The sequence below is a fragment of the Crocodylus porosus genome, unplaced genomic scaffold (genome assembly GCF_001723895.1).
Source record: "Crocodylus porosus isolate Cpor-Errol unplaced genomic scaffold, CroPor_comp1, whole genome shotgun sequence".
In the NCBI taxonomy this organism is placed as follows: Eukaryota; Metazoa; Chordata; order Crocodylia; family Crocodylidae; genus Crocodylus; species Crocodylus porosus.
Window position 1 is genome coordinate 86,383,279 of NW_017728918.1, and position 13,990 is coordinate 86,397,268.

General features: G+C 45.8%; 1 protein-coding gene across 1 annotated transcript in view; it reads right to left on the bottom strand.

Moving 5' to 3' along the window:
- SCML4 (sex comb on midleg-like 4 (Drosophila)) overlaps nucleotides 1-13,990 on the bottom strand; it is an 86,114-nt gene that overhangs the window by 52,199 nt on the left and 19,925 nt on the right. The window contains exons 3-4 of the mRNA XM_019537859.1: nucleotides 8,218-8,418; nucleotides 4,864-5,058 (exon numbers count right to left, since the gene is read on the bottom strand). Coding sequence (XP_019393404.1) covers nucleotides 4,864-5,058; nucleotides 8,218-8,418 — 396 coding nt within the window. The remainder of the gene's footprint in view (nucleotides 1-4,863; nucleotides 5,059-8,217; nucleotides 8,419-13,990) is intronic.

Sequence of the window (13,990 nt, forward strand, 5' to 3'; positions counted from 1 at the left end):
TTCTGCACACGTGCCCAGGAGGAAAAAGATAAATACAGCCTGCAAAATTCCTTGGTGGGTTCAGAGTAATCTGAGTTTTTGACTCTGCTCTGACCCTATTTGCAAATACCCCTTTTGTGCCATCTAATGAGTGTGTGTCTGTGATTTTGGTGGCCTCCAGAGAAACGAACCGCTTTAAGCATCACTAGTAAAGCCAGAGTGTCATGTGACTGTCTTAGGGAACACTAAGAAGGGCTGGGGCCCAAGCACAGAAGAGGCTCCTGCCAGGGAGAATAAGACTAGAGGAGTGAGAGACAGACAGTGGGTTACAGTGCCCATCAGGGATGAAACTGCAGCCTGAGTGAGGTCAGGGCTAGGCCCATAGCCCAGAGAGGCAGGACTGTAGCTGGAGAGAGGCAAGAACTGGGGCCAGGGAGCAATAGCCTAAAGGAGGTAAGAAGAAATGGGGATAGGGAGCCCACAGATCAAGGAGTGAGAACTAGAGCCAGGGGTCCATAGCCCAGGGGGAGCAGAAATTGACAAAGACATAGAAGCCTGCGTCCTGGTGGGGGAGAGGGGGGAGAGCAGTGACTGAGAGAAGGCAAAGAGGCCTGAGTGGACTGGAGCAGTGATTGGGGCTGATCACTCATTGAGTGACTGGTAACACCTGTGAGACATGTACATGGCCTCCAACCTCCCCTACAGCCATGTCTAACTCATAAGACATCTGGTGTCCTAAGGGGCATGTGTGAGCCATGAGGGCCCACCTGGCATGGGGATAGATTAGCATCAGTAGGATCCAAGAATGATCCATTGCCCAGGAAATGGGCCTTAAAGTAAGCTTTGGCCTTGAGGCAGCCTCCCTTTCCAAATACTAAGAATACCAAGGCATAGCAGGTAAAAGCAAAGGGAGGATAGCATAGAGACAGAATTGGGTGGGAACTTCTTGGCCAGGAGGCATCACAGCAACTTCTGGGGTATGGTCCTGCTACAAGATCATAACATGAAGTGATAAGAGATCATGAGAGCATTCCCATTGCAGTATTCACTAACGCTGATACTAGTATTGGGAGAACAATTTTGAACGAATGGAGGCTTGGAACTTGGGTTTTGGAGGCTTTTCTGTGCTGGCTTTTGACATACTGTGACAGGCTGATTCTACTATACCTCACGTGTCAGTAACTGATACCCAGTTCTATTGGACAAGTTTCAGTCTCACTTTTATTTCTGTCAACCTTATGAAACGATTTTTCTCCTCCTTTCCTTCTGGGGCAATTTTGCTCAGAACAGCATCATGATCTACTCAATAGGAAGAATATGCAGCCTGCTTCAGAAGTGACACTCTTCATTGACTGCCAGTTGAGCGCTAAGGCCAATGAAAGTTCAAGGGGAAAATGGCAAAAAACCCTTCAAGGGCTGGCATTTATGGTCAAAAAGGTTTTTTTGTCAACCTTTTATAGCATAAGAAATTTGAAAAGGGACAGGACAAATTTCTCAACACTTAAGCTTCTAAATAAAAGGCACTTCACTATTTTTGGTTAGCTGTCACTTGATTCAGGCCGTTCACTACTTCTGTAAATGATTATCTTTATAGCACTTATCATCATCCAGGCACACAGGGCACCCCAAGATTTTCCACCTGCCTTCTCTCATCATTGTGTCTTCAGTCTTTCTTCTGGTTGCTTCTCTCACTTTACCTTTTTGTTGTATACACTGCACACATTTTGCACACCCAGTGAATCACTGCAAGGCTATGTCCTACCTTACCCTGCCCATGCTTGCTTTCTGGCCAGCCTCCATCTTTTAGCACTATTTATACCACCTCACAGTTGGGTCCTGACACTTCTCATGAGGGCTGCACCATGTGCATCTGATTTGAATGTGGCACAAGGAATCCTAAGCTGGTGCCCCAGATCCTGTCCTTGCTTTGGTCACCGACGTGGTGTCACAGAGGACAGCATAAGAGACTTTACAACACTGGCTGTGTATCTCTTTTTCCTCAGGCTCACACAGCTAGAGAATAGATCCCTGAAACATGTAAGAGATTTATTTTGGCCATTTATAAAAATAAACTTCATTGCTAAAGAAGAGAGGATTTCTTTTTTCACATTGTTGGCTGCCTCTGACATCAGACACCTCCAGGGAAGAAGACTGCCTAATCTGCACATTACAGAGTAACACTCACCAAAGGAGACTCATATTCCCAGGGGAATATGCTTCCAGCTTCTCTCCCCCCCTGTGTAAAATTAAGTTTATTTTATGCCTTGGAGGACTCTTACAATCTTTGAATTCTCCTCAGCCTGATGAAGGGTGTATGTGCCTGAAAGTTTGTGGGGTGTTTTTTTTTCCTTTTGTTGTTGTTGCTACTATTTAGTTGGTCTAATAAAGGATATTGCCTTTGAACTAAGAGCTTTGTATATCTCTAGGCCTTACAGATACACTGAGGTTGCCACAAATGCCCTACTATATGTTAAAAAAGACAGTTTTAAAACTTAGTATCCTATTTCTCTTGCTTCATGATATGTAGCTTTAGGAGGAGGTGGTTGCTTGGTTTGGTTTTCCTGGAGTGTCCCCACTTGTCTTGGCACATAAAGCACACAGGGGGAGGTCCTTCCAGGTAAACAAGTGATTAAAAACTCATAATGGTAGGCCATAAAGCATTAATGCAATGGGGATTGTATACACTTAATAATGAAAAAATATTCATCCATTGCAGCAATGTGCTTCTTAATGAAAATCAAGTGAAATAATTTTAAGCAAGGTAAGATGCTTAAAGAATTACAGGTTCAAGGCCTTGCTTTTGTACCTTCTTGTAGGTTGATGCTTACAAATAAAATTCCCATTCTTTCCTTGAACACATATTAACTACCCTTTTTTTTTGAAATCCTCCCTTAACACTGCATTTGCAAAGCATAGCAACCATCAGGTATAACAGGTACATGCGCATACTGAACCTGTGCTCCTTGAATCTTTGGCTTCCACTGGGCATTCTGTTTGAACTTTGTCTGGTTCAGAGATTAAAGCATTTGGGACAGAATCCCTGCCATCTTTTACAGCCCTGATTGTGCTGTTATTTCTTGCCAGATAACAAAACAACACAAAACATTTAAAACCATTGCAAATTTGACTTAATTTATGTTCCCTGGGAGATCCAAAATTGAAATTCTGACCTCTGCAAACTATATTGTATTGTAGGGGTACCTAAGCTAGCTGTAAATGCATTAACTCAGGTACCAGAAGCAGGATAGCTTCAGCTTCATGGTGTTTATGGGCTATTTTGCCATGTAAAGAAGCAGCAATATTTAAAAGGGATGCAAACATATCCATTGCCCACTGCTACGTAATCCAAAATGAGTCTATTCAAGTTAACAGTGTCACTTTGGATTTATGCTAGATAGGAACCTGGATTGTGTAAAAGCTATCACAAGTCATGTATAGAATAACTTTCTTTCCTGGCCTTATGAAAGGCATCTACCACTTAAGGAATGGATATCCCACATTTGGTTCCAGAGGAAGGTGTAAAGCTCGTATTCTCAAACAAGAAGTAACTTTAATCATAACCATATTGTGATACACTGGTAAAACCCTAGCCCCCTTCAGGTTTAAGCCCATGTGAAAACTCCCACTGACACAAATGAGCTAAGGATTTCATTTTTGACTGTGACACCATTAGGACCTGTGCCTCCTAGTGGCAGTACCAGAGCTAGGTTACACTGTACAGCAGGCAGCTAGGTCCTGTCTATACTATACCCACTATCATTACTACTATCTGTGAAGTGGGGCTCAATGGGAATTATGGATCCAGAACATCCTAATGAATTCATGTCCACATCAGATATCCTTTGCACTCCTACAAGTAATAGTGTAGCCCTGCTGCTTCTGCTATGCGGTGCTGGGTATGCCACATTGCATGTATCAAGCAGAAGACAAGGAAGTGCATGAAAAAACCCCCATCAGTACATATTTACATGTAATATTTATTTCCATTGTGGTAACCCCCAGAGGCACAAGCCACAATCAGGGCTCCATCTACCAGTTGCTATTTACAAACACAGTAAAACATGCTCACTACCCAAAGAGTCAGACATTTAACTGACGACAAGAAGCAACAAGACCAGTAAGTGGTAATGGGTGAGGGAAAACTAGTAGCAAACTGGGGGGGGCAAGCAAGGCATATGTCCTGGGTGCTGCTTAGTGGGAGGAGCACCAGAAAGACAAGGAGAGGGCATTTCACCCCAGGGCTACTGCCTGCCTGCTACTTGCTTGGCTGCAAAAAGGACCTGGGGCAGGCAATGTATGTAACGAAGCATGAGACTTTCTGGGAGTTATGCAGACCAGTAGTGGAGTTCACTGCTGCTGAAGGGAGAACTGCTCTATGTTGTGCCCTATGTTCATCAATTTTGCTCCCTCTAGACATGGTGGCAAAAAATGGGGTGAAAGTCGCCAGCAGCAGTAAACTGCACTGCCACTCTAGAGAACTAAGAGTCCCAGAACTCCTTGCACTGGATGCTGCTTGCTGCTGTTCAAGATGGGGAGGGGGGAGGAGGCTGGGGAGACTGCCCAGGGTGCATTTTTCCTGCACTATGCTTCTGGGGAAGATCAGTATGAACAGACTCAGGAAACACAAGTCACTGGTGGCATTGTTTTAAAAATAAGGTTAAAAAGTAGGTACTTAATATAGAATAATTGTCGTTCCTGCTGTCCATCAGCCTACCTTTTATCCATCCCTGATAGGTCTCATATGTAAATGGGCATATTAGAATTAAACTCATTTGCTGACTCTTATGACTTTTCTGGAACAGTCCCAAATCAAACCCAAATTATATAGAGTCATGTTCATTGGCCCCTCGTGAAATCGTTGGCAGCAGTTAAATCCAAACTTACCTGACTCCATCCTTCTACTCTCATACTCCTTTGGATGTTCAGAAGTGCTGCTGTATTGTGTGAAAGACTGATTGCTGAAGAGATTGTCACACAATAGGCTGCGGCAAAGTTTTTTGAGGAAGCGCAGGACATACCCAATGCTATTCACAACTGGCAGGCTCAGGAGATGCTGCTTTCCATCAAAAGAGGCAGAAACTGAAAAGTAAGTAAGAGCAATTCAATGGGCATACAAATGCACAGGAGCAAACTGGTCTGAGATGACTTTGTAGAGTAGGAAAATAATACCATGCAATGTTCGTGTCTGCTGCTTAAGATATTTTCTACAATAACAACATGTGAGCTTAAAGCAAAACCCAAAATGCTGAAGAAGCTCCAGTCAGGTGAAGCGGATCCTCTTTATCTCAGAACGCAGAAAACTTGGCAAATAACACTGCAAGTTTAGTAGCAAGAATTTATAATAAATTTATCAAACTGAGGATGCACTAAACTAAAGCAGTGGTTCGCAAACTTTTTACAGTCAAGGCATCCCAGCTATGAACTTTCACTCATTGTTTGACTAGGAAAAAAATAACAGAGCAATTTTTCTGTTGCAAAGAACTCAGATACCAGTAGGTCAAAATGTTTTTGACCCTATTGATACCTTTTTGAAATCTCTGGATTTATCTTGCACGCCTAGCAGTGCTAATATTGCATGGCACCTCAAAGCACCATTAAACAGATTCCATGGCACCCCAGGGTACCACATCACCCTGGTTGAGAATCACTGAACTAGAGGATAGTCAACATAAGACCTATATTTAAGAAAGGGAAAACACAACCCAGATAATAGGAGACCCTATAACTCTAATCTCAGTATAAAACAGGGCTATTAGAACAACTTTGAAGGAAAGAATAATGACAGCAAATAGGATAACTGCAACAGGGGTATACCTGTAAAAGTACTCTGCAGTAAGCCTAACCAGGAGCAGATTTGCTCCCAATAGTAGCAGCCTGGTACAGGGCTGCTCCACCTTGCCCTACTTCCCTGCAGCAGCCAGGGGGAGCTCCAGGTTCCCCCTGGGTGCTAGCCTAGGGGCTGGCAGGGAGCATGGGGCTGGTCCTGATGCTCACAGGGCCAGGAGAGCTCTGCCAGCTGCATTGGGAGGGGTCTTGATGTACACAGAGCTGGGAGACAACTGCTGCTGCAGACCTCTCACCCTGTGCACATGAGGACAAGCCCTGTGCCTAAAGAGGCTTCCCAATAGAGCCTGGGGCTGGCTGGGAACTGTCTCATCCTGGTGCAGGTCCCAGCCAGCATGGGCAATGCACAGGGGCAGGTCCCATTCAGCTCTGAGCCATGAGGGAAAATTTCTGTCCAACCCCGAGCTGGCTGGGATCTTCCCCAGAATGGGATAGTTCCTGGCCACCCCCGTGCTGGGCGGAGAAACAGATTGCTCCCAAATCCCAAAGCTGCTTGGCTTCCAGCTTCTGTGGGGAACTGGGAGCTGAGCAGCACCAGTATGGGCTGGGAGGGCAGAGAGCTACCCCACCATGGCACTGTTCATCTCCTACGTCCTGAGGGGAGCTGGGAGCTGAGCAGTTTCAGGGCTGAGGTAAGTTCCCCATCCCCTGTGGCCTCTGTGGTCACAAATTTGCTCTCAGTCAGCATCTACACATGTGCTACTACCTGTTTACTACCTGTGTTTATGGATAGTAACTAACTGCACAGTAGCCTAATTTACTGCACAGTAAATATGCACATGTAGAAACAGTGATGCTTTACTGTGCAATAGATAAGCCTACCACGCAGTAAAGCGCCTTGTGTAGACATACTCAGACTTGGGTATATTAGTCAATCATGGGATACTTGTGAGTCATAATTATGATATGAATGTATCAGGCAAGGTATTTCCAGTAGAAACAGAGACTAATGAATGCCACTGTACAAGGTCCTGATCTAGAAGTCAATGTGCAATTCTGGAATGAGTGCAGAAAAGGGCTCCTGGTGAAATCAACAGAACAGAAAACCTAACTTCCAAGGGAGACTAAAAGAGCTTAGCTTGTTTAGCCTAGCAAAGTGAAGACTGAGGGAATGTGGTTGTTCTGAAGAAATACTTTGGGGTTAAAAACAAAAAAGAGCTCTTTAAGCTAAAGAACAATGTTGGCACAAGAAGAAATATGAATAATTTGGCCAAAAACAAATTAAGGCTAAAAATTAGGAAAAAAAATTTTAACCATTGGAGAAGTGAGCTTCTAGTTCTCTCCCAACATTAATGTAAACTATATGTATTCATCGAGAGAAGACTACATGGGCATGAAACCTCACGCTACTCTGCATTGGTTAAAACAGATCTGCATGTCTTCAGGAATGAAACAGGATAGTTTTCTAAGTACGTCTGATGCCTTGCTCAAGGAAGTCATAAGTGAAACTAGAATGCCCCAAAAGGAAAGAAAAGGAGGGGCAAAACTCTGGGTCCCACAATGCAAGGGGTCCCAGTGTCATAGCAAAAGCTGATTTGATCCCTGTAGGGCTCGTCTGATTGGTCCATGGACAGTCTGCATCTTGCTGTTTGCTCACATCCCATTCATCCTCATAAGCTGATTTGAAAATTATTGATTCCATAGTATGTCCTTGTGCTAAAATAATTTCATAAAACAAAACTCTCCTGCTTTATAAAAAATTATCCAGGTTTACTTTGTGGGAGCACCACAGTAATCTTGGTTCCAGCTGCCCAAGACTTGAAGTTAAATATCTTTCCCAGACAATCCCATTATTTTCAGTGGGTTTCTATGGGTGTAGCCGAGAGAGCTGACATACTGCTAAAGTCAACAAGTAGCATTTGGCTCACACATATAACTTCCATTTTAAGCTAGTTGCTAATGGCATGTATCATTGTACTCTTAAACTTAAAACATTTGTGTTAATGTTTTCTGCGGTTTCCTTTCCCATCTTTTAATACAAAGCTAACATTGAAAAAGGTGGGGGAGTGAGAAAACAAAGGAACACTCACTCAAAATGTGAAGCAGAAAATGCTTTTAATGATATTTGATTTTTACTAGATGGTTTGCTGCTCTAAACAAGGCACATGTCAGAGTACATGATGACTGCCGGTAACAGGCACTTGGCTGTGTAATCCATTAATGGCATTCTGACTAACAACAGCCTCCTTTCTCAATATACTGGACTCCTGGGGCCCAATTCTAATTTCATACCAGTGCAATTCCTTCAACTTCAACAGAGTTACTCTTAACTTAAAAGAGTGTGAATGATGTAACAACTGGTCCCTGGCTCAGTGATCTGAATAATTCTGGTACAACCTTCAGGTTTGAAGGACGCTTCTAGATTTATCGCAAAACCTTTCTTTAATGTTTTACCTGACACCATTTCAGCTCCATAGCCCTGCTTGACAAGTGAAAAGACGGTCTTTTGCTGAAGTGAGGAGTCAATGCAGGCCTGAACTACCTGCTGTAGGACCATGGAAGGTCTTTCAGGCCCAAAGTGATCTGGAAGCTGTTGCACCTTTTTTCTGTCAAGGTATGGCCCCATGTTCGCCTGTTTGTTGACGTAGATGCAAACTGCAGGCACAAAATCAAGACACAGTTGTTACAAAAAATCTTTGAAGTCATCACAACCAGCCCTGGGCTTGTATGTTTCATGATATTTTAAGCACTCTTTCATTTGTGAAAATTCATGATGTGCAGAGACAAAAGTACCTAATGAGGCCAAATTCTGTGTGCCTTACTCCTACTGACGTTCCCATTACCTGAATAAAGCAAGCTAGATTTTGCAATTAAATAATGTAATGACAATTTCTATATATGACCAGAGCATATCATACTCTCTTGCAATCTACTATAGCATAGAATATATAATGAAAATAAAAATAAGGGGATACTGGATGACATTTATCATTAATAGTATTAAATTGTAATCCAATATTTCTATATATTTAAAGCTATAATTTTAGGCTTGTTTAAAACTGATGTTGTAAATGAAATGTTTTGAAGCTGTTCCTCATTCCAATCACAAAGCGGACTTGTGTTGAGGTGCCATACGAAAGTCTGAGTCATCATTGGTCCCAATTTCTCAGGCTCTAGTGTAGTTGTGATTTCCAGAGTGAATATATATGCCGTACTGTGATGCTTGGGATTGTGGCCTTCACGATGTCTTTTTCCCTCTGTGTCTAAATTCTACCTTGCATGTTGCATCCTTTTTTGGGAATTATTGTGTCATGTGCATGTTAACGTTCTTTGCTGTTCTTAGTTCTATATCTGAGCCAACACATAAGGACCTGCAGGGGACTTTTGAGACCCCTTTCTATCAGACTTCCTACATGCTTCCCCTGTCAGTTATATAAATGGTCTCACATATCACCATTAAAAACTTTCTCAAGTTGGATACAATTCAGAGAAGTCCAGAAGGCCCAACTGTAAGGAACTGTGTTTCTTTTGAGACCTGCAGTACAACTGTGGGAGGAATTTTGGTGGGTAACAGCAAGCCAATAAGTCCTTCCCAACAGTGGGGTTCTGTATACCTCCATGGGCCATTGGACACAAACCACAGAAAGGCAGGCTTGGAAGGGAGATTTGTGGGCAAACTGGGGAAATGACTAAACCAGGCTTGTCCAACATACAGCCCACATCCTGCCAAGCCATTTTCTGAGGCCCGAGTTCCCTTGCTCGGGACAGGCGGGTGGGGGAGGGGAGGGGAGCTGCTCACCCCCATGGGGCTGGGCTTGTCACGTGAGCCGGTTCCCAGCGCCACCGCCCTGAGGGCTGCGTGGCACGGGGCTGCCCCATCCGTGCCTGATGGGACGAAGTGGGGACAAAGCCTGGCTTTACTTCTCTCCGGCTTGGCCCCCTTGCCCTCAGTGTCCCACCCGCCTCCCTGGACTTGCTGGGCTGGGTGGCCATGGGGTGGGAATGGGGCAAAGTGCCTGGCACAGGCAGTCAGCAGGGCAGCCCCAGGGGGGCCTCAGCAGGCGGGGTCCTGGCGTGACCTCTGTGGGGCAAGGCGGTGGGAGCCGGTATCTGCCGGACCCCGTGCTCTGGGCTCACAGTGCTGAGGCCAGTGGGGCTGCGTGTGCGGGCACTATGGTGAGCGGGGCCGTGCAGGTGGGCGGGTGAGGGACTGCGGTGCAGCAGCTGCCTCGCTCCGGCCCCCCTTGGGCAGCGCCAGCTTGGGGGCTGTGCTGCTCGGGGCATGGGGAGGTGGAGCTATTTGTTTCTCCCTTTCAGTCTCTGGGAAAGTAGCTGGCTAGATGCAGAATGGGTCCCTCCTGCCCACCAGCAGCTACCATGAACCTTGCAGTAACAGGCAGGTGCCGTAGGGCTCCACAGGCAGGGTCTCGCTGGCCCGGGACTGAAGGTGTTTGAATGTGGGTCACTGGCCCACTGGGTGATAAAAAGTTCATGATCTGGCCCCACATTCAAAAAGGTTGGACACCCCTGAACTAAAGCCTTGAATCTTATGCATGTGTACCTATCCTGCAAGAAGCTTTAGAAGCGAAGTGAACTGCTGACTGCTGTCCCCCAAATGACAAAACTATCTAGAGCTGGGAAAGGTGCAGAATGGCTTCATCCCCACGCTCAGCTGCTGGGCTACTGCTTTGCTCCTAGGGCCTCAGAGAAGGGCAAGCAGTTTTTTACTTTATACTGTAACCATTTGATTGATAAAAGCATAAAACAATGATCCTGTGCATGGGCGACTGGTGCCTCCCATGTCTGGTGGGGGGCACAAGCAAAACACGACTGGGGGGTGGGAGTCCACCAGCGGCCAGCTGGCAATCAAGGGGTGGGGGGGCGGGTCTCTGAGTGTGCCAGCTTCATGGCAGCAGCAGAAGTGCTGGCACTTTTGTATGTGGTATGGCAGCGGTGGAGCCAATTTTAGGGGAGGTGCAAGCAGTGTCCATGCCCCCCTACCAACTTGCTCTCGGGGGGGGGCACATGCCCCTCGCCCTGTATTCCCCCTATGTGTCACCTATGATCCTGTGGTTATCTCCCAAAAGAAGGCACTGCTGGGACTAGAACCGTGGCAAGCCTCAGAGTCTAAGCAGTAGCACATTGAAATGTTCTAGCACACCTTTGTATGAAGTGGTTTATACCCTAACTGAGCCCCATCTGAACAGACCAAAGAATCCTTTTTAACCACAGGCCAGCAAGAGCCTTGTTTAAACATAGTTGAGGCTTGCTCCATTTCAAAGCAGCTAGAGCTGTGGCTGTGGTGAAGAAGAGTGACTGAAAATAAAGCCACAGTAAATCTAAAGTAAGACATATTATAATAGCTGGCTGAATGTGCTGGAGCTGTCATCTCCTGGATAATATAACATTATCCTCTGACAGAAATCAGATATGTGACAAAAAATATCAAACAGAGTGGAAGACACAATGACAGCCTGGTAACATTGGAAATAATGTATAATTTACAGTACATAATGGAAATCCAGAGCTAATGTCACAGTGCACTGTGTTATGACATAGCCCCTCATACTGAACAACAAAAAGGACTCAAGCAATACATCCTGGGTAAATATGAATATAAAAGCAATAATGCTTCATATTACATACATCTCCAAAATGCCATACAACCCCAGAGATGACAGAACTGAAAATGCAAGCAGGGTGCATGGACTGTAGAAAACTGCCAGCTTGTGGAGTGATTAACACAAAATAGGATGGTGTCAGGAGACTCAACTTGTTTAGTTCATATTTGTGTTTGCTTGAACCTGCTGCTGGGATACATTTTGCTGACATTAAGCAAGCTTTGGTCAGTCCAGCATCCCATTCTTAATCATAAAAATTACTTAATCCCTGTCTACATTCCAACTGGGTGATAAGAACACAGTGCATGGAGAGCTGCCTGAGCCAGCTTTAACCTAGACACCTCAGTTCTCAATAACAGTAACAACAGAGAGGGACAGACTTCAGTGCCAGCTGGCTGAGAATCCAGAGCACTTACTTAGGTGGTTAGTCCCACACTGAAACCTGGGCAGTGTTACCAGGACCTGAATTTGCTGGATTAAATCTAGCTTGTGTATGCCTGTGCATGTTGTTGTCACACCTTGGACTGCAACTTTAACATAGCCTTAGATTAGAAAGAGGTGGGCAATTATTTTGGGTGAAGGGCTGCTTACTGAGTTTTGGCAAGTTGTCAAGTACGCATGGTTAGCCCTGCCCCTTGACAGGTGCCCCACCCCCTGGTCGCCATCTTGGGACCAGACGTCCTGCCCTATAACCCCAACCTTTGCTACCAGAAGTCCTTCCCCTTGCCTCCGAAAGTACTCCTTTAAGTACTCCTTTAGATGGCAAGGGGTTTTGCCATATTGGAACCAGAAAAATACCAAATTATATTATAAAAAGCTAACATCTAAAACATTCATTAATTTGATTAAAAAATATATTTTTGCCCTAATTCATGTGTGTTTGGGTAGTGTACATAGAAGTGATCTCACAATAGCTTAAAATGAAGTCTTACTTTTGTATATTGTTGGGGGGGCATAGGGATAGGTTTGTGGGGGGCTGTTAGTGTGTGGGTATGTAGGGTGTTGGGGAGGGTGTGGGTGTGTGTGGGGTGGTTTTGTGGGAGGTGGATAGATGGGGGCATGGGGTGAGGTAGCATGTGGGTGTGTGTATGTGGATATGTCGAGTGTGGGTGGGTATGGGGTTTGTGGGGGTTTATGGGGTTTGAGGGTGGCTGGGTTGTGTGAGGGGGTGTGGGTGTGGGAGTCTGCATGTATGGCAGTGCAAGGCGGGGTGTGGGTGCATGTGTATGGTGGCGGGTGTGTGGAACTCACCCTACAAACACGCACACACTCTCTGCCCCTTCCTACACACACACACTCTCTCTCTCTCTCTCTCTCTCTCTACCCATGCCTACACACACCCCTGTACCAGCTGGGCCTCATGGTCCCCTGTCTGGCCATGCAGCTGGAAGCCACATGGTGCTGGAGCAGGGAAATGGCTGGGGGTGGGCGGGGCTGAGCTCCTGCCTCCTGCTGCCAGCTCCCCCCGGGGCCTACTGCCCCTCGTTCCTGTCATCATTGGCAGGCAGCCAGGAGCAAATAAATATTTTCTAAATTTCTTAGGGGTCCCGTGGACTGGATAGAATGGCCTGGCATGCCAGATCCAGCCCATGGACAATATTTTGCCTGCCCCTGGATTAGAAGGTTTTTATGGGAGAAGAGGTCTCTTTGTTTGCATTTGGAGTGAGTATACTCCACCCACTTGCTTCCAATTCAGTGCAAGCCAACTCTTTAGAGGCAATTTAATCATTTTAGAGTGGTATTATGTACACACTTAGCACAGGCGATAAGTATACTTGAGACAGAAAGCCTATGGAACTGACTCAGCTATTCTAAAGCAGCTATGTTGCTGCATTTTCTACCTCAAATAGGTACAAATGGTAGGGCATGCTTCATGGTAGAGAGACATAGGGATAGTTTAGACATGCCCATAGTCTCCTGGATTTAAAAGAGTTAGAACCATCAAATAATTCAGAAGCCTAAGCCTCATTGGGTGCATCAACATGTGCAATTCATGCAACTGAAAAAACTCTGGCACAGTTCATGCCAGTCAGCTGCTCCTGGGAGTGCCATATTCAAAAAGGGGAGGAAGGAGGACCCAGGAAACTATAGGCCAGTTAGTCTTACCTCAATCCTGGGCAAGCTTTTTGGGAGAATTATTCTGGCACATGTCCACGAGGGGCCAGCGGGGGAGAGTATACTTAGGGGCAATCAACATGGGTTCATCAGAGGCAGGTCCCGTCAGACCAACCTGGTGGCCTTCTACGACCAGGTCACCAAATCCTTAGATGCAGGGGTAGTAGTGGACATAGCCTTCCTGGACTTTCAAAAGGCCTTCAACACTGTCTCTCACCCTGTTCTCATTAAGAAACTGGGGGACTGTGGTGTCGACACCTACACAGTCAAATGGGTCGCCAGCTGGCTGGAGGGCCACACCCAGAGAGTGGTGGTGGACGGGTCATTTTCGACCTGGAGGGATGTGGGCAGTGGAGTCCCCCAGGGCTCGGTCCTCCGGCCCGCACTGTTCAACATCTTCATCAATGACTTGGATGAGGGGGTAAATAGCACCCTGTTCAAATTTGCTGATGACACTAAGATGTGGGGGGATGTGGGCATGCTAGAAGGGA